The following is a 22,178-nucleotide window of genomic DNA, read 5'->3' as shown; positions in this document are numbered from 1 at the left end:
ACAACTTTGTTTGTTTGCTATAATCTTTTAACTTGAGATTTCTTGTTGATGCACACTTTCTTATGCTTCCAACCTAGAACTCCAGGAAGTGCCATCAATCAATTCATCAATCTTATGGTAACTTGTTACTTGGTAGCATAGAAAAGATAGAATTATATAATAAGTTTGTTCAAAAAAAAAAGAAGAAGATAGAATTACATTATGAGATCCAGAGCGCCATGATTTTGGAAGTGATCGTAGACTCTGTATTGGGACTTTATATATCCAGAGAACTATGTAATGAATTGCTTCAGCTAACTGAGTTCAAAACCGACAAATTTATACATTGACCTCGAATCCAAAACTGATACAATCCACTTTTAAAATATGTAGTTTATTTTAAATTTTCAATTTAAATTAACATTAAATTAAATTAAATAGCCTTTTAAAAACATTAAATTAAATAGTCGATGCTCTGTATTGAGACTTTATGTATCAGTGGATCTAGGTCAACTTTACACGTTAATTTACGTTGATCGTAGACTGTAGACAAGGAGATCCAGAGTGCCATGCTTGTAACAGAATCTCGCAATTGATGCATGTGCAGAAACTATACCAACAAAGAAGTAAACACTTTTAGCAAATGAGCAGCCAACGGATCAACTTTACTTGCTTATTGGAAGCCATAATTGTACAGAGTAACCAGAATATCAAATCTGAAAACATACGAATCACATAGGCCATTGCAAGAGATGAAAGATGCATAATCAGATGTTTGAAGCATTCAAAGCCATGACTTGGCATTGTTCACGTTCTCCTCCATCAGCTTTTGAACTTCTACCTTACCTTCCAGCTGTCTAGACGTAGCAACCAGCCTGCTTTCACAATCAAAAGACACATAAGAATGGATTCAAGTCAGTGAGCGAAACCATCAACCTACTGATTTTTATCGTTCTTTAAGTTACTCTAGACATAGCTTCACACACATTTGTAAATGAACAATCACATACCTGTCTCATCATCATTTACATAAATGAGCTTAGAGTTGCATAACAAAAAATATGAGACTCAGCGTGCTTCGATAGTTTGGAACTGCCGCTCAGATGAAAGAAGTGTTTCTACAACGTTGGTGGAAGTATTGACGAAATTTCATAGTGACTCACACTCTTGTCTTCAAATGACGGAGCTCCTCTTCATTCTCAACAGCTTTTTCTATATCTCTCCTACTGTCTTCAACCAGTTTATTAACTATCACCAGTGTTTTTTTTTGTTCATCGCCAACAGCCTATTCACAATGACATCAACAAAAAACAAATATGAGAAAAAATTGGATAACCCTTCTTTCACTAACAACATAGTTTCACACCTTAGAGACACCCTTCCCAAGGTAGTCTGATCCACCATCCAAGAGCTCAAGAGCCTGTAGATACCAATGGAAGCTCCACTGGAAACTACATTTGTAGCCTTGACACCTTTGTGTGGACATCGACCTATACCGTTATCAGATAAATATCCGGCAATCATTAGCTTCATTTATATGAATCAAAATCAATCACTAACAATATATTCCTTTGAGGTAATAGTATAAACAATTACAAATTCCAAAAAGACCGATCTAACAATGGAGGAGATGATGATCAATCCAATAAGAAACAGAAGGGTTCATAAATTACCGCCATAGGCGTCGGGGAGCTTGAAACAACACATCGTCGAAGAGTTCTCCGTTTCATCGGCATAGATAGAAGGCAAGACCGCCGCGATGAAGGAGATCTTAACTTCTGCTTTCAGAGAATGCTGAACTCGAGGAATCTAGAACGTTCCGAATTATTCAATTTGGCAGAGACCATATGTTTGTGAGGTGACAAACTGAAGCCATAGATTGTAAGCACTGTAAGTTAGCTGAAAGAGATTAAAAATTTGGGAGATGGATATCCAATCGAACCAATGTGAAGCATAAATCTCATGGTCGATGATGGTGGGTTTACATAGCTAGTTTGGGAGAGGGGATAAGTTGAAGAGCTAGATGGGTGATGCTGGAGATGTTTAACGGAGGTGACGATTTGTTTACCGAAGTAGGAGCTACAGAGATCTCGAAGAGTCGTAGCATACAACACACAGAACATGGGCTTGTAAACATACACAAAAAGCCCAATTCAATAACGCAAAGGACACGACAAATTAGTTTCGTAGAGTGCTTGTTTAGGCAGCAAATGCCCCTCCTTCCTTGCTGACGTGGACGCAGGAGGAAAGAGACAAAGCCAACTTTATTGTATAAGATAATGTTGGAGAGTTGAAATTTACTGATTTTTATATCATTTGCACATATCATATTACTACAGAACATATCTATCTGCAGGGTCAGTTAAAACAATGTTTGATTTTGTTCATTTATGAACTAAAATTCCATTGAGCTAAACGCAATAATGCTGGAGAGTTTGGAATTTACTGATTTATACGGTGCCAAAAGAATGAATCATTGAACATCTATGTAGAGTCAGTTAAAACAATGTTTGGACTTTGGAGTAACGTATTACACTGCAACGATTCATTATTCAAGCCCAAAAATTCCATTGAACTAAACGCATTCAACATCCAAAAATACTTGACATAGATGTTAAAAACAACATGAGAAAAAACTTGTCTGCTACGATGACATTTAAACAACAAGTATCTTAAAAAGACGCTGGTAAGGTTTAACCAAAAACAGAGGCATCCCAATGAGTTTTCTTCTAGGCGACAGGGATCATCTCAGGATAATCGACGGCTGTGAGGGGAGCTTCTGGTAGAAGAGCAGCCGGAGCAGCAACCGTAGCAGGTGCGGAGCTAACATCTTCTTCCTTGGGAGCATGGATGATGACAACATCAGGCAGTGGTGTCTTTGGTCCATTTATTCCCTTAGGGTCCCAGTCAAGCATGACCTTGACCTTGATTCCGAGCACACCCTGCACATTTAAAGATTTAACCAGAGAGTACGATTAGACATTGCTCGGCGAAGGAACTCTCACCTGTCTGAGCAGAACATGTCTGACTGCAGAGTCGATGTAATCCTTGGTGGGTTGACCAGAGGAAACCATGTAACCATCCTTGAATTTCATGGACTTGGCACGTGCTGCACGGAGCTTTCCACTCACAATGACCTGACAGTAATCAACAATGTCAGAGAATTTTAAGTGGAGAGAAAATGAAAACAATTTATCTACTCACCTCACATCCCTTAGCGCCACTCTCCATGACGAATCTCAAGACACCATAGCATGCCCTATATTAGCAGCACAACATCACTCCAGTATTAGCAGACAACTAGAAAACAACTTAGAGAATGTCTCTATGAAGGAAAAGGACTTGACGAGTAAACTAATCACACTCTCTCTTGCTAATATTTTTTTGCAGTTAAGATAACAGACAAACATGAGTGAGTGTACCTGCGAACGGCAAGACCGCCGAGGAGTTTGTAACGGAGAGACTCAGCCTGAGCAATGGCACAGAGACCTCTGTTGGCAACCTTCTCAGCGTAAAGCTCAACACTGTCTTGAGGAAACCTGAATCTCTTCTGGACAAGGGACGTCAACTCTCTGATTCTCCTTCCCTTCTCACCGAGAACATTTTGGGTACGGGTGGCTCTGATGATAATCTCTGTCCTCATGGGAGTGACCCTAACCTCCACACCTGAGTAACCATCCTCTGCCAGCTCTCTAGTCAGAACCTCGTTCAACTCTGCGTAGAACACACCGTCCGCTACAAACTACAGATACTCAACACAGTTACGGTTCAAACTACGAAACTTCAAGAAAGAGAAAAAAAAAAAAGACTCAGTGAAACTGCTCACCTTCCTCTTCTTGCTGATTTGCGTCGCCATGATGTTCTTCAAGTCGCCGAAACCCTAGAATCAGGACGAAGAGCGGTAGTTACCCAATAAATAGTCTGGCGCTAGGGTTTCCCAGTCTCGTGCATGGGCTCTTCTGTTCCTTTTTTTTTAAATTAGGCCCATTAATTTGATAAATGCTTGCTTGGGCTCATTTATTGATAATCTCGGCCTTTTATTTTATAAATGGGTAAAGACTTCCTTTTTTCAATAGCTAGAGAAATTATATGTGTGATAAATACAGAAGGAAACACGCTAACACACAAACGTCTGATCTCAATGTTCTTTTGACAATTTCTGAAGCCAAATGTTTGTATTATGTAGCAGGTTCTCTTGCTTCCCAATAAGATAAGTTTTAGCATCCCAAGTATTGTTTTCTTTAAGCATCAATATTGGATTTATCTTAAAGAAAAACTATGAAGTAAGTGGGTTGGTAACAAGAAAACGTTTACCACTAACAAATTATTAAAATTTCTTTTAATTTAGTAATCCATTCGTTTCTAATTAACATTTTCTTTTGTTATTTTCACATAATAGGTAAATATAATAAAGTTTGACTATTAATATATTTGTGAAGAACAATTTTATTAAGTTTAAACTAAAAATATATAGATATGATTATAACTAATAAAAAATACTTATAAAATTCAAAATTTTATTTAAAAAAAAAACATTAATTATTTGGAAATAGAAAGAGTATTTATATAGGTATTTTTCTAAGACGGGAATACATCATATAGTGTTTAGAGTAAAGTTATATTAGGTTGTTTATGTGATTTTGTATTTCACAAATATGTATTGTTAAACTTCCCTCACCTTGTATAGTTTGAGAAATGTTATATTTAATATTATTCCTTCCTCTTACAAATCACAGATATATGCATGGATGGACAAATGGGGTGATTAGACAAATGGATTTGATATTATTTCTCTTTACACACCTTATGATGAACTGTTAAACCCCTCGACCAGCGGTTTTAACTATTTTCTTTAACCATTTTGTTTTTAGGTGAATCTTATTTTAGACTATGAAATCCAAAGCACTTATCCATTTGTTTTTCACTGTAATGACCAAAAAAAACAAACTCACACAATTATCAAAAAAATCCAGCAAGGTCCAACAAAAAAAACTAACCTCCAAAAGTCTTTATAAATTGATCACCATTCACATTTCAAGCAACCAAAACACAAGAAACAGCCAAAAAACATGTCGACTTCTAAAACCATTGCCCTCACTCTATTCCTCGCGACAACACTATTCGCGTCCTGCAACGCAGCCGCAAACGCCACAACCAAACCTCTATTCCCAGCCATTCTAATCTTCGGCGACTCAACCGTGGACACAGGCAACAACAACTACCCTCTAAACACAATCTTCAAAGCTACACATTTTCCCTACGGCATTGACCTCCCAGACCACAAAGCCAACGGGAGATTCTCAAACGGGAAACTAATCCCCGACATACTCGCAGGCAAATTCAACATCAAACAGTTTGTTCCTCCTTTCTTACAACCAAACCTCTCCGACCAAGAGATTGTAACCGGAGTCTGTTTTGCATCAGCCGGTTCGGGTTACGATGACCTAACCAGCCTCTCCACTCAGGCCATTCCCGTCTCGGAACAACCCAAGATGTTCAGGAATTACATTGCTCGTCTTAAGAGTATCGTGGGAGACAAGAAAGCTATGGAGATTATAAACAACGCTTTGGTGGTTATAAGCGCAGGGACTAACGATATGGTCTTGAATTTTTACACCATTCCTACAAGGCGTCTTGAGTTTCCTTTTTGGGCTCATTTATTGATAATCTCGGCCTTTTATTTTATAAATGGATCGACTGACGATCCTGACTGCTCTTCGCGACCCGACGATCCGATTCGGCAGCTCGCGAAGTTCTTCTCGATTCTCGGTGGTCCGTTCAACCCGTTTGGAGGTTAAGGTAAACATCTAAACCCTAAAATCTTAAAACTCCAAATCGGATTCTAATAATCCGATAAACCCTAAATTATGTTCCTACATGATTAAAACCTCAAATCGGATTTTACAAGTTAAAATCTGATAAACCCTAACCCTATATCTATAAACCCTAAATAATATAAGTATCAGAACTAATTATACTATATTTATAAAATCACATATTAAAACCTAAACGGATATTTTTGAAATCAAAACTGTGTTCGGTTTTGATCACTGAGGTTTTAAATCTGACTGAATCTGATGCTATGTTGCTAGAATTTTTTGACAGTTAAGTTGCTAGATTTATTATTCTCATCCTGCTAGTTTAATAATTTTGATCTGTTTAAGTCGATTAAATCCGACCTGCTTGTTTTTATTAATGCTTTGATCACAGTTAGGATTGATAGATTTATTTTCTCATCCTGCTTGGTTAATTGTTCACCTGATTTAAAATTGTTTAAACCGACCAGCCTGTTAAAGCATTGATTGAATCCGATAGGTTGCTAGCTTACTTTGCTTATATAATCTGATAGGTTGATAGATTCATGATAAAATCTAATGTCTTGAGGTTTAAGATTGTATGCTAGGTTCGATTTTATTGATTGATCTGATTAGAAATCATGAAACCCTAATTCTAGTCCTAACCTTAATCCGCATATCTGAAACTTGAAACCCTAAATTCATTATGCTTATGAGTTCTATTAAATTGATCTGATTATATGTTTTTGAGGTTTGATAAATTCGGATACTAGATAGATTATTTACACACGGTTTATGCTAAATACCAACCAGCCTTGAAACTAATTCATTGAAATTCATGCTTGAAACCTATATTCTAGTATTGCTAAAATCAGCCTTGAAACTGATTGAGTGATTAATTGAATCCGTTTTTTGCTAGTCTTGATAAACCATAATATTACGAGCACATATAAATAGTATTGCTGAGACTTGCTAGAAATTGACTGATTGATTAAATGCCTTTAAGATTGATAGTTTCATTGTCCTCACAAGATTGAAATCCGAATTGATTGTTTTTAAGAATAAGGCCGCATGAAAAATTATACTTAAATATTGAGTGATATATGATTTGAGATGTCGAAAATCAACCTGGATTTTGCTGCCCTTAATCTCTTTGGAGATAATTATTTACAGTGGGCATTGGATACAAAGATTATCCTAAAGTCAAAAAGACTTGGTGAATGTATCATAGAAGGCAATAATGCCAATGAGAAAGATTGATATAGGGCAATATTAATTATTCGTCATCATCTTATTGAGAGTCTCAAAAATCAGTATTTGACAATTGAGAATCCTCTAGACCTTTGGACATAATTCAAATCGAGATATGATCACCAAAGAAAGGTGTTATTACCAAAAGCTATGGAGGAATCTCAGAATCCAGGACTACAAGTCCGTGGATGAGTCTATTGCTAGCTAAGCCTCCAATACTGATGAGAAACAATGAATTGAGATCTCCTGGATCAACCCCATTACCTGAAGCCAATAAGGCCGCAAAGAAAAAAAAGAACCAAAGAATCTAACCACGTCCAGGATGATAGACCACATGGCCATGGCCGTGGAGGGTAGAAAGGACGTGGCCATGGCCACTATTATACATTTGGCCGTGGGAACCACTATGGCAAAGGCCGTGGCTATCAACCTAATTTGATACCATGGTCGAGGCAGAGACCGTGGTATATTCTTTAAACCACAAAGCTCGACCAAATCAGTGTGCCAAAGATGTGGAATGGAGAACCATTGGGCTAAGATATGTAGGACTCCCAAACATCTTTGTGACCTCTATCAAGAGAGTCTGAAAGGGAAGAATCCTGAAGCCCACTTGGTATTTAAAGATGGTAAAGATGATTTTGATCATGAAAGAAATGATCCTACGGAATATGAAACTTCTGATTGCCTCAAAGAATAATGTTGATTTCGACTTCTGTGTTTGTTTTGCTTTTATATTTGCTTTGTTTTATCACTTTGAATTTATTTTATTGCTTTGTTTGCTCCGAACTTAATAAAAGGAATGAATAATTTTTTCAAATATATAAGTTTATAAGAAATATAGTTGCCGGTATACAGTGGCGGATGTAGAATCAAATTTAATGGGGGGGGGGGGGGGGGGCACATAAATTTTTTTTACTGTATTTCGTTTTCAGGTTATGGCACTTCTATACTCTTATAGTAATTGTTAAAGAAAATAAAAATTAGTTGGGGGCATGTGCCCCCGTATGTTACACTGTGCGTCCGCCCCTGCCAGTATAGCCATTCTCATGATAAGCTACGACCAGACTAAAGAAATTTAATGATTTATATTCACTCATAGAAGCCCATTGAGTTTAAAAGATATAAGAGTGGTTTCCATATTGAAACAATGGGCAAAGAAAATAAAAAGTTCATTTTTTTTGATATATAAAATTCGCCCAAGACCATAGAAAAATGGTCGAAAATATACTTGCATTCTCTATTGGTCTTTACTATGCCAAGATCATGATGATAGAGGCTAAATGCCTGCGAACAATATTCACTTTATGGCATAACCGGATTGGCCATCCTGGTTCAAACATGATGCGAAATTGATATACAAATGGACACACATTGAAAGAAAGAAAGAGTTATCCCAAAGAATCTCACGTGTGTAGCATGTACACAAGGAAAACTCATTGATAGGCCATCACCAGTCAAAGTGACTAAGTAAATAATAAACTGGTGAATACATGTCTCAAGTGTTTAAATGATTATGGTATGTCCATGGGGGTAAGTGTGGACAATTCTGTGATACATGTCCATACCAAGTACGGCTTGGCCGAAATCTTTTATTAAACGCATACAGCTGATTGCTAGACCATTACTTATGAGGTCAAAACTCCCAGTCATAGCTTGGGCCATACAAAATTTACATGCATGTAAGTTCATACGCATCAGGCCATTTAGTGATCATAGATATTCCCCATCGATTAGATAACGGGTCAAGAGCCAGACATATCACATCGTAAGATATTTGAATGTGCCGTCTATATACAAATTACTCCACCACAGATAACTAAGATGGGACCTCAAAGGAGGATGGGGATATATGTTGGATATGATTCTCCCACGATTATTAAGTACCTTGAGCCAAATATGGATGATCAGTTTGAGGCCAGGTACACGGATTAGGGGGAGAAAGTAATAAGCTGGTAAAAGAGTAAAAGAAATTACATGGAATCATACATTCTTATATTGGCAAGATCCTCGGACTCAAGAATGAGATTTAGACAATTGCCAGATTCCGTTACTAACCCGAATAGAATGACTAAGTCATATATACCAGCTGTAAATGTACCAAATTCGAATTGATGTTCAAGAAGGACACAATCAAGTTGCTACTGAGTCTAAGGCACATTTGAAACATGGTAGACCAATAAGTTCCAAAGATAAGATCCCTCGGATATTAAAGAAAGGTGCTAATAAATCCGTGGACGAGGGAATCCTAGACATGGTCGATCCTAAGATGGACAAACTTAAAAGCCACGGCCATGGATGAGGAAACCATAAACATGGTTGTACCTAAGGCGCCTAACAATGAGGCTTGGGACGACAAGATTCAGGGTACTGAAGGTCATAATGAAACCTCAATAAGTTATGTCATGTCCGGGACACAAATGGAACAAGAGAAAGAATGTCGACATTGATGATATATTTGCATGCAGTGTAGCACTTGAGATTATGAAATGAATGAGGATCATGAACCCACGTCCATACTTGAGTGCACTCAACAAATCAGATTAGATCAAATGGAAAGGGGACGTGGAGTTAAGTTCATTAAGAAAAGAGAGGTTTTGGTCCCATAGTTCGGACACCTCTAGATGTGAAGCCAGTTGGACAAAAATGAATCTTTGTGAAAGAAATGATACATGGCGAGATAGCAAGATATAAGGCACGGCCATATGCACAAGGATTCCACAAAGACCAGGAATCAATTATGAGAAGACATACTCCCCTGTGGTGGATGCAACAAACATTTAGATTCCTAACAAGTCTGGCCATAAAAGAAAAAAAATAGACTTGCGGTTAAAGGATGTAGAAACCGCCTACTTGTATGGTCCACTGGATAATGAGATATATATATATATATATATATATATATATATATATATATATATATATATATATATATATATATATATATATATATATATATATATATATATATATAAAAGTCCCAGAAGGTATTGAGTTGTCAAATGCAACAGGTTCTTGAGAACTAAAATATACAAGTATATGTTAATGATCTAAAATATCCTAGGAACCTCTGGAGAGACTTTCAAACGATTATCTAAAGAAAAAGATTGAAATGAAAATTTGGGACAAACAAAGTTTTGTTTAGGATTACAAATTGAACATCTTAAAAGATGGAATCCTTGTGCATCAAAGGACTTATAGAAAGGTATTCAAACGGTTTTAACATGGACCAAAGCTCGCCCATTGAGTTGTCCCATAAGGTCCCTTGGTCCGGACACAAACCCATTGTAAGTCCCAAGAAGGACATGGTCGTGAGTACCCCTGACTTGGACACGGATCCTTTGGTCCCAAGAAGGACAAGAAATATGTCTTTGGTCCGGTAAAGTCCCTTACCCAAGTGCCATTGGCGCCTTGATGTAATAGGCAAGCCATACTAGGCTGGACATGTGTTCTTGCCGTGAATCTCTTTTATATGTTTATCTCATGTTCGACCATGAGGCACTGGAAATAAAGACATACACGTCCCTTACCTTAAGTACAATTGGCGCATTGCCTTGATGTATTTGTCATGTCATACACATCCGGACATGAGTATTGATGTAAACCTATTGTCTAGGTTTAGGTCATGTCAGAACATAAGGGACTGTGACAGGATAAAATACATCCTATGTTACCTACAAAGAACTAAAAATTTAAGATTACATTATACTAACCAAAACCCAAAGAAGGGTTAATATGTTTTGATTGATACATGTTATCTCTCGGATCCACAATGATAGATCCCAAGCAAGTTATGTCTTTGCAACGCGGTAGCACTATTTTACCTTGGTATTGAGACCATTGTTGGGGTCAAAAACGGTCACGACGAAGTTAACATCCAAATCTACGTAAAAATCAGCGTGAACATTTTTACGAAAGATACTCTTCGTAAAAATAATCTTTACAAAGAGTGTCGCGGTAAAATCTTGTTCAAATCTCGATTGAACCAAATACCGGCCGTTTCAAGGCAACATACACATGTCCAAAAGGCCACATACAAGCTTGAGTCTGGCAATCAGACCACGGACAAGCCAAGCACGATCGTCACGAAGCGACCAAGCACGCACACTGCTCGGTCGCTACATAGTGACCGAGCACGTGCACGTTTTGATCGTTACGAAGCGATCATGTTTTCCCGAAACATCGATACGACACGAATCCATGCATTCTCGTCTACTCTTTAATACTATCTCCCGAAGACCATAGCTGAACCATTTCATGTTTCTCGTCATTCGAAATGTCTTCAATCAAACTTTACGATAAAAACCGCAGAGAGTTCGTTTTTATCGATGAAACCGTAATAAACGTTTCGAGTCAAAAGAATTCCTAAAGAGGCCTAAAATGTGACTCGAAGCCCACTTACGATTTCTTAACCAAAAGCCCATAAACCGTAAGACGGTTTATGCTTGGTTCGCAAGGAAAGATAAATGTCAAGTTTTTGCGGATAAATATGAAGTTTTTGAAGATAATTACGAAGATCGGGAAAAATGATATATCTCCATTTTTAAGCCATGACGGCTTAAGGGCAGAAGAGGAAAAGCGTAAACCGACCTAGGAGCAAGTATATAAGGATTCCTAGGCGAGAGGCGCAACGAGAGAACTTTTTGGCAGCAAACTTAGCACTTACATCAATTAGGCAATTTTCCGTTTTTGTTATTTCGAGTTGCGACTCAACTAGGTTTTGCAGTCTTAGGTTGTTAGAACTAGGGATCTCGCCAACAGCTCTCATAGTCGAGGCTTATACCTTGTTGTAACGCTCATACGCAAATTCGGAATAAGACACCTTTTGCTCTTTTTACGATTTTTTATACTTTCATTGTTGTTATCTCGTGTTCTGATTGCTTGGCGTGTGGTATTAGCAGATATTCGGGATCTCTGGAAAACTAGGGTTCTCCTACTTTCCTAATTTAAATGGAAATCAACAGTGCGAATATCGGTTCCCACATCCATTAGTCATTGGCGTCCATGAAACTCAACCATCAGGTTGGGATGCGCCAACTTGAAGGACATATACGGAGGTACAAATCAGGGGGAGCAATATGTGTTGTATGTTGTACTCTTTTTCCTTCACCATGTTTTGTCCCATTGGATTTTCTTGGTAAGGTTATAAACCATATGATGGATGTCCATAACCGAGAAAGACAGACGGCCTGTTTAGAGAGAGAGACGGCCAGTTTCCATAATCCCTATCTGTTTATGATTTGTACGATTTCCATATTTGTGTTTTCCTTTTCCTAGTTGGATTAGGATTTGTAATCTTTCTATTTATCTATGACGGTGTAATTCTCTATATATAAAGGGCTCCTTATGATTGATTAATAATAAGAACTTACCGATTCTTAATCCTTAAGTTTACAACAAAATAAACTGTTTATTTTTGATACAATGGATTAATCAGTTAGCAAGTTAATGAGTTAACAGGTTAATATGTTAATAGGTTAAATAAATCTATTAGGTTGGGTCAACTCTTACCCATTTGGTTTTCAATTAAAAAAACCCACGAGTAAACTCAATTCTAGGGTTTGATAGAATTGGAGAATAATGGGGTTCTCTAAAGTTCAATCATTTATTCGGTGGAAAAACGCATTTTTCCGCCAAAATCGCAAAAATATGTTTTTCCGCCAAAACTGCAAAAACGCGTTTTTCCGCCAAAACAGTAAAAACGCGTTTTTCCGCCAAAACCGAAACAAGTGTGTTCCCAACTAACGACAAAAAAGCATTTCCCACCAGAATCGCAAAAGCGTGTTTTTCTAAAAAAATCACAAAAGCGTGTTTTTCCGCAAAAAAACGCAAAAATGCGTTTTCTCGCCAAAACCGTAAAAATGCATTTTCTCGACAAAACCACAAAACATGTTTTTCTGCCAAAACCACAAAAACGCGTTTTCCTGCCAAAACTGCAAAAACTCGTTTTCCCGCCAAAACACGTTTTCCTGCCAAAACTGCAAAAAACTCGTTTTCCCGCAAAAACGTGTTTTCCCTCTAAAATCACAAAACGCGTTTTCCCACCAAAACCGCAAAAATGTGTTTTCCGGTCAAAACCACAAAACGTGTATTCCCGTCAAAACTGTAAAAACTCGTTTTCCCACCAATACCGTAAAAACTTGTTTTCCCGCCAAAACCACAAAACGCGTTTTCCTGCCAAAACTGCAAAACTCATTTTCTCGCAAAAACGCGTTTTACCGCCAAAACCACAAAATACGTTTTTTCGCCAAAACTGCAAAAACTCGTTTTCTCGCAAAAACACGTTTTCTCGCAAAAACACATTTTCTCGCCAAAACCACAAAACGCGTTTTCCCGCCAAAACCACAAAACGTGTTTTCCCACCAACATTGTAAAAAAAAACTCAATTTTCCGCTGGGAGTTAGGTTAGAGACATGCAGTTAGGTTGGAGAATATGGAGTAAAAGTGTTCCAACTCTTTTTATATTTCACTTTAAAAATGCATTTCAACTTTATTATACCAAACTACCATTTATCATTTATCTTTCGGTTTCTTTACAAGCTAGGTATTATATAAATTTTGAATTTTTGACTTAATAGAATTTGATTTCTCATCTATATCGATAAAATATTTTAAATAAAATTTAAACTTTTTATCAAAATTAGAACTGTGATTTTTTTTTCAATAGTGCTGTGAAGGAAGGATATGACAGTCTTCTTTTGCTATAAAGTTAGTATTGATTTTGGTTCAGCTCATGAGGTTGTTCATGTCGGAAGTCGTATTCGTTTAGGTCTTCTTGATTTCACTATCTATGGAATGTATAGGGAACATGATTGTAGTTTTCTCAATTTGACTGTGGACATTACTTGCATTTGTTGTAGTTTCATCACTTTCTGAGTCGATAGTGTTTCACATTGTTCATCGAACTTTAACTTTTGATGAAGGATGTATGTATATTTTTTTCGAGAATTCTCTCTTACCTCCTTAACCACTATAGTTTTTCCCAAGTTCATGAGTTTGAGAAGCCTAATGAGGATGCATCCCTCAGTCTTATCAATTCATGTTCAGCTATGGTTTAGGAAGAGTTTTCTGATATCATCTTTCCTTATGGATATAGTGATGAATACATGTTCTAAAGCTCACTTTCTTGTCTTTGTTTGTCTTACACTCATTCTATATATCAGCTTTATCTATTTTCAATTGTTTTACGCAGCTTTGTATTCAAGAAAACCTCAAGATTCGACCAAACACAGGCCATATATTATTGATCTTTTGTAAGCTTTTTTCACCAATATTCTGTATAATTCGCTTTCTCCGGATATTGAAACTCAGACCTCTTGGTGTAAAAATATTAATGAACCTTTGATCAAACCACTGTACCAAGGGGAATTCCACACTAATGAATTTGTTTATGTAACTTATCTTACGTGTCACTTATATCTCTATAATATTATTTGAGAAGTCAGTTTCCTATGTGTCGTGCTCACATTAACTCTCACAGTAGTTGATTACAATGATACCCTTAATGAATTGATTCATTATAATTATAATTGTCATTATTGACATTTTTTTATAATATTCTCAATTTCCTTATTTTAAGTATTTTTCCTTTTTCTTATTTTTTTTATTTTTCAATCTTAGTATTTTTTATTTATTTTCAAAATGAAATATATAATAAAAACGAAATATTCAAAAAGTAAAAAAAAAATTATTTACAAAAAAAGAAAGAACATATTTTAGGAAAATTTATACTATATATAATGTGATCTTATAAAAAAAGGAAAGTTCACGAAAAAACAATCTTGATATTAATGTGAAATAAACATCTCTTTTACCAATAATAAATTATTTTAATTTTATCAATAAATTTTCCTAGATTATTAAAAAAGTAATCTAAATAACATAAACTAAGATATCTTTGATGAACTAAAATATTTTATAAATGCTATAATTGATATTTTTCTTCATTTTTGCATAATTGTTTTTGTGTATTTTTACTTTTCATTTGCAATTTTTTTTTACCAAAATACATTATAAATACAAATATACAAACTATAATCAAACCTAATGTACCACTAAAGTTTCTGTAAGGCTTCATATTTTTTTCCTTTTTATTGAAAAGTTTAATATATTTATACAACCTAATATACATTTAATAAGAATACATAAACCAATATGAACTCTTATGGTTAAGATTATGTAGAAGAATTTTTAATTTATCTTTTATACATTTAATGTATACAGTTATTTAAAATTTACGAAAAAACTACTTTGTAGATATCTATTTGTTCATGAGGTTTTAAAATTTTATTAAAGTATAGTTACATATTTATGATGAAGAACTGAAATACTGTAATAAATAAAATCCATCAAATTTTGTTAAACTAAAATCAAAAATAGTTGTACATAGATTTGAAGAAATATATGTAACTCAATATAACCTAAAAAGTATGTAACTTAAACAATCCAAAATTTTATACCCAAAATCATTAAACAAATTTTATCTATTTAGAACCAAAAAAATAGTCAAATTACGTTATAATATATCCAAATAATAATCAAATCTATTAGATATATTTAATGAAAATGACAAAATATTAATCAAAAATCATACATATAAATTACAAAATAATTAAAATAAAAACATAAACATTAATTAATTTATAATATATTTATTTTTAAATATTTTTATCCGTGCATGCGCACGGGAAAGTCACCTAGTATGTAATATTGTTAATAATGTATATAAAGATATATAGATATATATATATATATAACTCTTTTTATATTTCACTTTAAAAATGAATTTTTACTTTACTAGACCAAATTACCATTAATCATTTATTTTTTGGTTTCTTTTTTAACTAGGTATTGTATAAATTTTGAATTTGTGACTTCATAGAATTTGATTTCTTATTTATATCGATAAATATTTTCAATAAAATTTAAAATAAATGAGTCAAACATTTTATCTATTAAATAAATAAAATTAGAATTGTGATTTTTTGGGGTCAAACTAGATCCTTATATTTTGGCATTTTAAACGCCACTTAACTTAATTTAGATATATTTAATTTTGTGATTGATCTATAAATATACTTCTTGGTCTTTCTTAATTTTAAACTATCAGTTCATTATTTAATTTATTTTGTCAGGAAAAAAAATAAGATGAAAATTTATTATCGATCATCGCTTATTGGTTTCGTCATGCTCACAATTCTTCTGCTTGGTACGTATTTACAGCTAATTTATTATTATATTCTAAATAAATTTATTTTGATGCCGTATTATTTAATATACTTATATAACTTGTGTGTCTATTCTGTAATATTGAGTTTGGTATTTTCCAAGAATAATCAATGATCAAGAAAAAGATGTTTAAACTTTCAAATTAGTCAACAAATAAACAAAAAAAACTCCACCAAGCATATGTTAATAAAAAGAAATTTATATTCTAAATACAAAAAAACTAAAATTATGTTTTAATTATTAAAAACAGGAGTAGTGGCGAATGCTCAAAAAGGAGGACCAGTCCGAAAACAATGTGTTGAACAATACCCGGACCCAAATGGAAAATGTGTTATCGACCAATGTAAAGCCCAATGTGCCAAAAACAGAAAAGGAGGGCTAGCTAGATGCATTGATACTGGCAAAGGACACATGCAATGCAGATGCGATTATCATTGTTGATTTTTATCTACGTTGAAACTCAAATAATATTTATAATAATACAATAATACTGCCTCATTATCAATGAAAAGAATTTAAATATTAATAATTTTGTTGGTGATTGTTGTGTAATAAGGTGTACTAGATTACTAAATATAAATCCAAATTCACATATTTCTGTCTTTTTGTACAATAACGTGAAATAACCGAAAAAATTAAATGAGAATTAGCAGTTATTTCATATAGAAGCTGAAAGAAATTTTTTATTTTAACATTTAACCATTTATCATTTTCACAATCAAAATCAGATTTTTTAAGATATTTATATTTCAAAGAGATTTAACAAAAAAAAGTGTTAACCATTTCATTTGAATCAACAAAAACAAGAATCACATTTATCTTAAATATAACTGAGGTAGATGCATTGATACATGCCAAGGACACATGCAATGCAGATGTGATTATCATTGTTGATTTTTATCTACGTTGAAACTCAAATAATATTTATAATATTGCAATAATACTACCACTTTATCAATGAAAAGAATTATAATATTAATAATTTTGCGAATCAATGTGGCAAAATCAACTGTATTTGCAGCGGGGAGAGGTAAACAGGAGCTGGAAGTGGCTGCAGGGGAAGCTGGTCTTACCGTCTCAGCTCTCCCAAAAAAGTACCTTGGTCTGCCCCTCACTACAAAGACAATGACGCGCCATGACTACGATCCCCTGCTGGTGAAGATTCGGAACAGGTTACTAAGTTGGACTAGTAAATCTCTCTCCTTCGCTGGTCGTCTCCAGTTGATTAAGTCGGTCATTGCTAGCATTACCAACTTCTGGTGCTCAGCTTTTTGTCTACCACAAGCTTGTATTGATGAAATTGATAGTATGTGCTCAGCTTTCCTCTGGAGTGGATCCCCTAATATCACCACTAGAGCGAAGGTTGCGTGGGAAGAAGTCTGCTGCCTCAAGAAGGAAGGAGGCTTAGGAGTACAGAAAATTAAAGAAGTGTCGCTGGTTTTCGCACTCAAATTGATATGGCGTCTCTTCACAGATTCAGAGTCTTTGTGGGGTAAGTGGGTGAAGCAAACATTGCTGCGGGGAGTCTCCTTTTGGGACGTTAAGGAAGGATCCACAGGATCCTGGGTCTGGAAAAAGCTTCTCCAACTCAGACCTGTCGCGCAAAGGTTTCTCAAGATGGATATTCATGATGGGAAATTGGTGAAATTTTGGACAGATATTTGGCACCCAATTGGCCGACTGATCGAGATCGTGGGGGACCGTGGGAGGCTGAAACTCGGCATAGCTATTAGCGCTTGTATTGCGGATGTCCTTGTGGAGAATGTGTGGAGGTTCAGACGTACTCGAGATACGACTGTTCAAAACATGATCGTCAAAGTCCAAGAGTTAGGGGTTGAGCTGGAAACAAATGTACAAGATGAGGTACTTTGGAAAAGGAAGGACGATGAGAATGGAAGGGAATTCTCTGCTGCAACGACATGGGAACATATTAGATGCAAAAGGCCGGTTGTAGTCTGGAGTAAGCTTATTTGGTTTGCGCAAGGAGTTCCAAGGTATGCATTTATCGCTTGGTTGGCAGTTAAAGATAGACTTTCAACAGGTAGCAAAATGCGAGCTTGGGGGCAGGTTCAATGCTGTGTGTTCTGTGGGGAGCCTGATGAAACTAGGAATCACTTGTTCTTTGCTTGTCCTTACTCGTACACGCTTTGGCTACAAGTGATTGGCACACTCTTGCGGCCTCCTCCATCGCCGGACTGAATGAGATTGTAGCGCGAATCATGGCAAGGTCTGTGGGGAGTTTGCAGTCCATACTCTTGCGGCTAGCATTTCAGGTCTCTATCTATTATCTATGGAAAGAACGGAATGAGAGACGGCATGGACAGCCTGCAAAGCCTGTTGCTCAGTTGGCGAAGTTCATTGAAAAGACTATAAGACAAAGGATCATGTCTACAAAGTACTATGAGAAGCAGAAACTCAAAGGACTAATGCAGTGTTGGTTTAGTGCAAGGCAGCCATAGGAATAACTAGGTTTCATAGTTTGAGTTATGATAGAATTCTTTAGTTATTGGTGTACATAAACATTCTTTTTCCTGATGATCAATAAATTTAACATTTCATCAAAAGAAAAAATATTAATAATTTTGTTGGTGATTGTTGTGTAATAAGGTGTACTAGATTACTAAATAAAAATAACAAATTTGCATATTTCTGTCTTATTGTACAATAACATTTTACATTTTATTTTTCGGTTTCTTTTTTAACTAGGTATTGTATAAATTTTGAATTTGTGACTTCATAGAATTTGATTTCTTATGTATATCGATAAATATTTTCAAAAAAATTTAAAATAAATGAGTCAAACTTTTTATCTATTAAATAAATAAAATTAGAATTTTGATTTTTTTTGGGTCAAACTAGATCCTTATATTTTGGCATTTTTAACGCCACTTAACTTAATTTAGATATATTTAATTTTGTGATTGATCTATAAATATACTTCTCGGTCTTCCTTAATTTTTAAACACTATCAGTTCATTATTTAATTTATTCTGTCTGAAATACAAAAAAATAAGATGAAAATTTATTATCGATCATCGCTTATTGGTCTCGTCATGCTCACAATTCTTCTGTTTGGTACATATTTACAGCTATTTTTTTAATATATTCTAAATAAATTTATTTTGATCCCGTATTATTTAATATACTCATATAACTTGTGTGTGTATTCTGTAATATTGAGTTTGGTATTTTCCAAGAATAATCAATGATCAAGAAAAAGATGTTTAAACTTTCAATTAGTCAACAAATATACAAAAAAACTCCGCCAAGCATATGTTAATGAAAAGAAATTTATATTCTAAATACAAAAAACTAAAATTATGTTTTAATTATTAAAAACAGGAGTAGTGGCGAATGCTCAAAAAGGAGGACCAGTCCGAAAACAATGTGTTGAACAATACCCGGACCCAAATGGAAAATGTGTAATCGACCAATGTAAAGCCCAATGTGCCAAAAACAGAAAAGGAGGGCTAGCTAGATGCATTGATACTGGCAAAGGACACATGCAATGCAGATGCGATTATCATTGTTGATTTTTATCTACGTTGAAACTCAAATAATATTTATAATAATACAATAATACTGCCTCATTATCAATGAAAAGAATTTAAATATTAATAATTTTGTTGGTGATTGTTGTGTAATAAGGTGTACTAGATTACTAAATATAAATCCAAATTCACATATTTCTGTCTTTTTGTACAATAACGTGAAATAACCGAAAAAATTAAATGAGAATTAGCAGTTATTTCATATAGAAGCTGAAAGAAATTTTTTATTTTAACATTTAACCATTTATCATTTTCACAATCAAAATCAGATTTTTTAAAATATTTATATTTCAAAGAGATTTAACAAAAAAAAGTGTTAACCATTTCATTGGAATCAACGCAAGAATCACATTTATCTTAAATATAACTGAGGTAGATGAATTGATACATGCCAAGGACACATGCAATGCAGATGCGATTATCATTGTTGATTTTTATCTACGTTGAAACTCAAATAATATTTATAATATTGCAATAATACTACCACTTTATCAATGAAAAGAATTACAATATTAATAATTTTGTTGGTGATTGTTGTGTAATAAGGTGTACTAGATTACTAAATAAAAATAACAAATTTGTATATATCTGTCTTATTGTACAATAACATTTTACATTTTATTTTTCGGTTTCTTTTTTAACTAGGTATTGTATAAATTTTGAATTTGTGACTTCATAGAATTTGATTTCTTATGTATATCAATAAATATTTTCAAAAAAATTTAAAATAAATGAGTCAAACTTTTTATCTATTAAATAAATAAAATTAGAATTTTGATTTTATTGGGGTCAAACTAGATCCTTATATTTTGGCATTTTAAACGCCACTTAACTTAATTTAAATATATTCAATTTTGTGATTGATCTATAAATATACTTCTTGGTCTTCCTTAATTTTAAAACACTATCAGTTCATTATTTAATTTATTCTGTCTGTAATAAAAAAAATAAGATGAAAATTTATTATCGATCATCGCTTATTGGTCTCATCATGCTCACAATTCTTCTGCTTCATACGTATTTACAGCTAATTTTTTAATATATTCTAAATAAATTTATTTTGATGCCGTATTATTTAATATACTCATATAACTTGTGTGTGTATTCTGTAATATTGAGTTTGGTATTTTCCAAGAATAATCAATGATCAAGAAAAAGATGTTTAAACTTTCAAATTAGTCAACAAATATACAAAAAAACTCCGCCAAGCATATGTTAATGAAAAGAAATTTATATTCTAAATACAAAAAATTAAAATTATGTTTTAATTATTAAAAACAGGAGTAGTGGCGAATGCTCAAAAAGGACGACCAGTCCGAAAACAATGTGTTGAACAATACCTGGACCCAAATGGAAAATGTGTTATCGACCAATGTAAAGCCCAATGTGCCAAAAACAGAAAAGGAGGGCTAGCTAGATGCATTGATATTGGCAAAGGACACATGCAATGCAGATCCGATTATCATTGTTGATTTTTATCTACGTTGAAACTCAAATAATATTTATAATAATACAATAATACTGCCTCATTATCAATGAAAAGAATTTAAATATTAATAATTTTGTTGGTGATTGTTCTATAATAAGGTGTACTAGATTACTAAATATAAATCCAAATTCACATATTTCTGTCTTTTTGTACAATAACGTGAAATAACCGAAAAAATTAAATGAGAATTAGCAGTTATTTCATATAGAAGCTGAAAGAAATTTTTTATTTTAACATTTAACCATTTATCATTTTCACAATCAAAATCAGATTTTATAAGATATTTATATTTCAAAGAGATTTAACAAAAAAAAAGTGTTAACCATTTCATTGGAATCAACAAAAGCAAGAATCACATTTATCTTAAATATAACTGAGGTAGATGCATTGATACATGCCAACGACACATGAAATGCAGATGCGATTATCATTGTTATTTTTATCTACGTTGAAACTCAAATAATATTTATAATATTGCAATAATACTACCACTTTATCAATGAAAAGAATTACAATATTAATAATTTTGTTGGTGATTGTTGTGTAATAAGGTGTACTAGATTACTAAATAAAAATAACAAATTTTCATATTTCAGTCTTATTGTACAATAACATTTTACATTTTATTTTTTGGTTTCTTTTTTAACTAGGTATTGTATATATTTTGAATTTGTGACTTCATAGAGTTTGATTTCTTATGTATACCGATAAATATTTTCAATAAAATTTAAAATAAATGAGTTAAACTTTTATCTATTAAATAAATAACATTAGAATTTTGATTTTTTTGGGGTCAAACTAGATCTTTATATTTTGGCATTTTAAACGCCACTTAACTTAATTTAGATAAATTTAATTTTGTGATTGATCTATAAATATAATTCTCGG

General features: G+C 33.8%; 2 protein-coding genes across 2 annotated transcripts; one reads left to right on the top strand and one right to left on the bottom strand.

Moving 5' to 3' along the window:
* Positions 1-2,473: 2,473 nt before the first annotated feature.
* On the bottom strand, positions 2,474-3,995 carry LOC103867860 (40S ribosomal protein S3-2). The gene is made up of 5 exons (XM_033291813.1): positions 3,806-3,995; positions 3,402-3,721; positions 3,184-3,238; positions 2,985-3,116; positions 2,474-2,921 (listed from the first exon to the last, which is right to left on the bottom strand). The coding sequence occupies exons 1-5, from the start codon at positions 3,833-3,835 to the stop codon at positions 2,709-2,711; spliced, it is 750 nt and encodes a 249-aa protein (XP_033147704.1). The 5' UTR covers positions 3,836-3,995; the 3' UTR covers positions 2,474-2,708.
* A 231-nt stretch (positions 3,996-4,226) lies between these two features.
* On the top strand, positions 4,227-9,553 carry LOC117134090 (GDSL esterase/lipase At2g31540-like). The gene has a single exon (XM_033291815.1). It carries the CDS (start codon positions 5,049-5,051, stop codon positions 5,775-5,777), a length of 729 nt encoding a protein of 242 aa, XP_033147706.1. The 5' UTR covers positions 4,227-5,048; the 3' UTR covers positions 5,778-9,553.
* Positions 9,554-22,178: the final 12,625 nt, after the last annotated feature.

This window comes from Brassica rapa, chromosome A05 (genome assembly GCF_000309985.2).
Source record: "Brassica rapa cultivar Chiifu-401-42 chromosome A05, CAAS_Brap_v3.01, whole genome shotgun sequence".
In the NCBI taxonomy this organism is placed as follows: Eukaryota; Viridiplantae; Streptophyta; class Magnoliopsida; order Brassicales; family Brassicaceae; genus Brassica; species Brassica rapa.
Note: the sequence above shows the minus strand (reverse complement) of the source record. Positions and strands in the feature narration are given on the sequence as shown.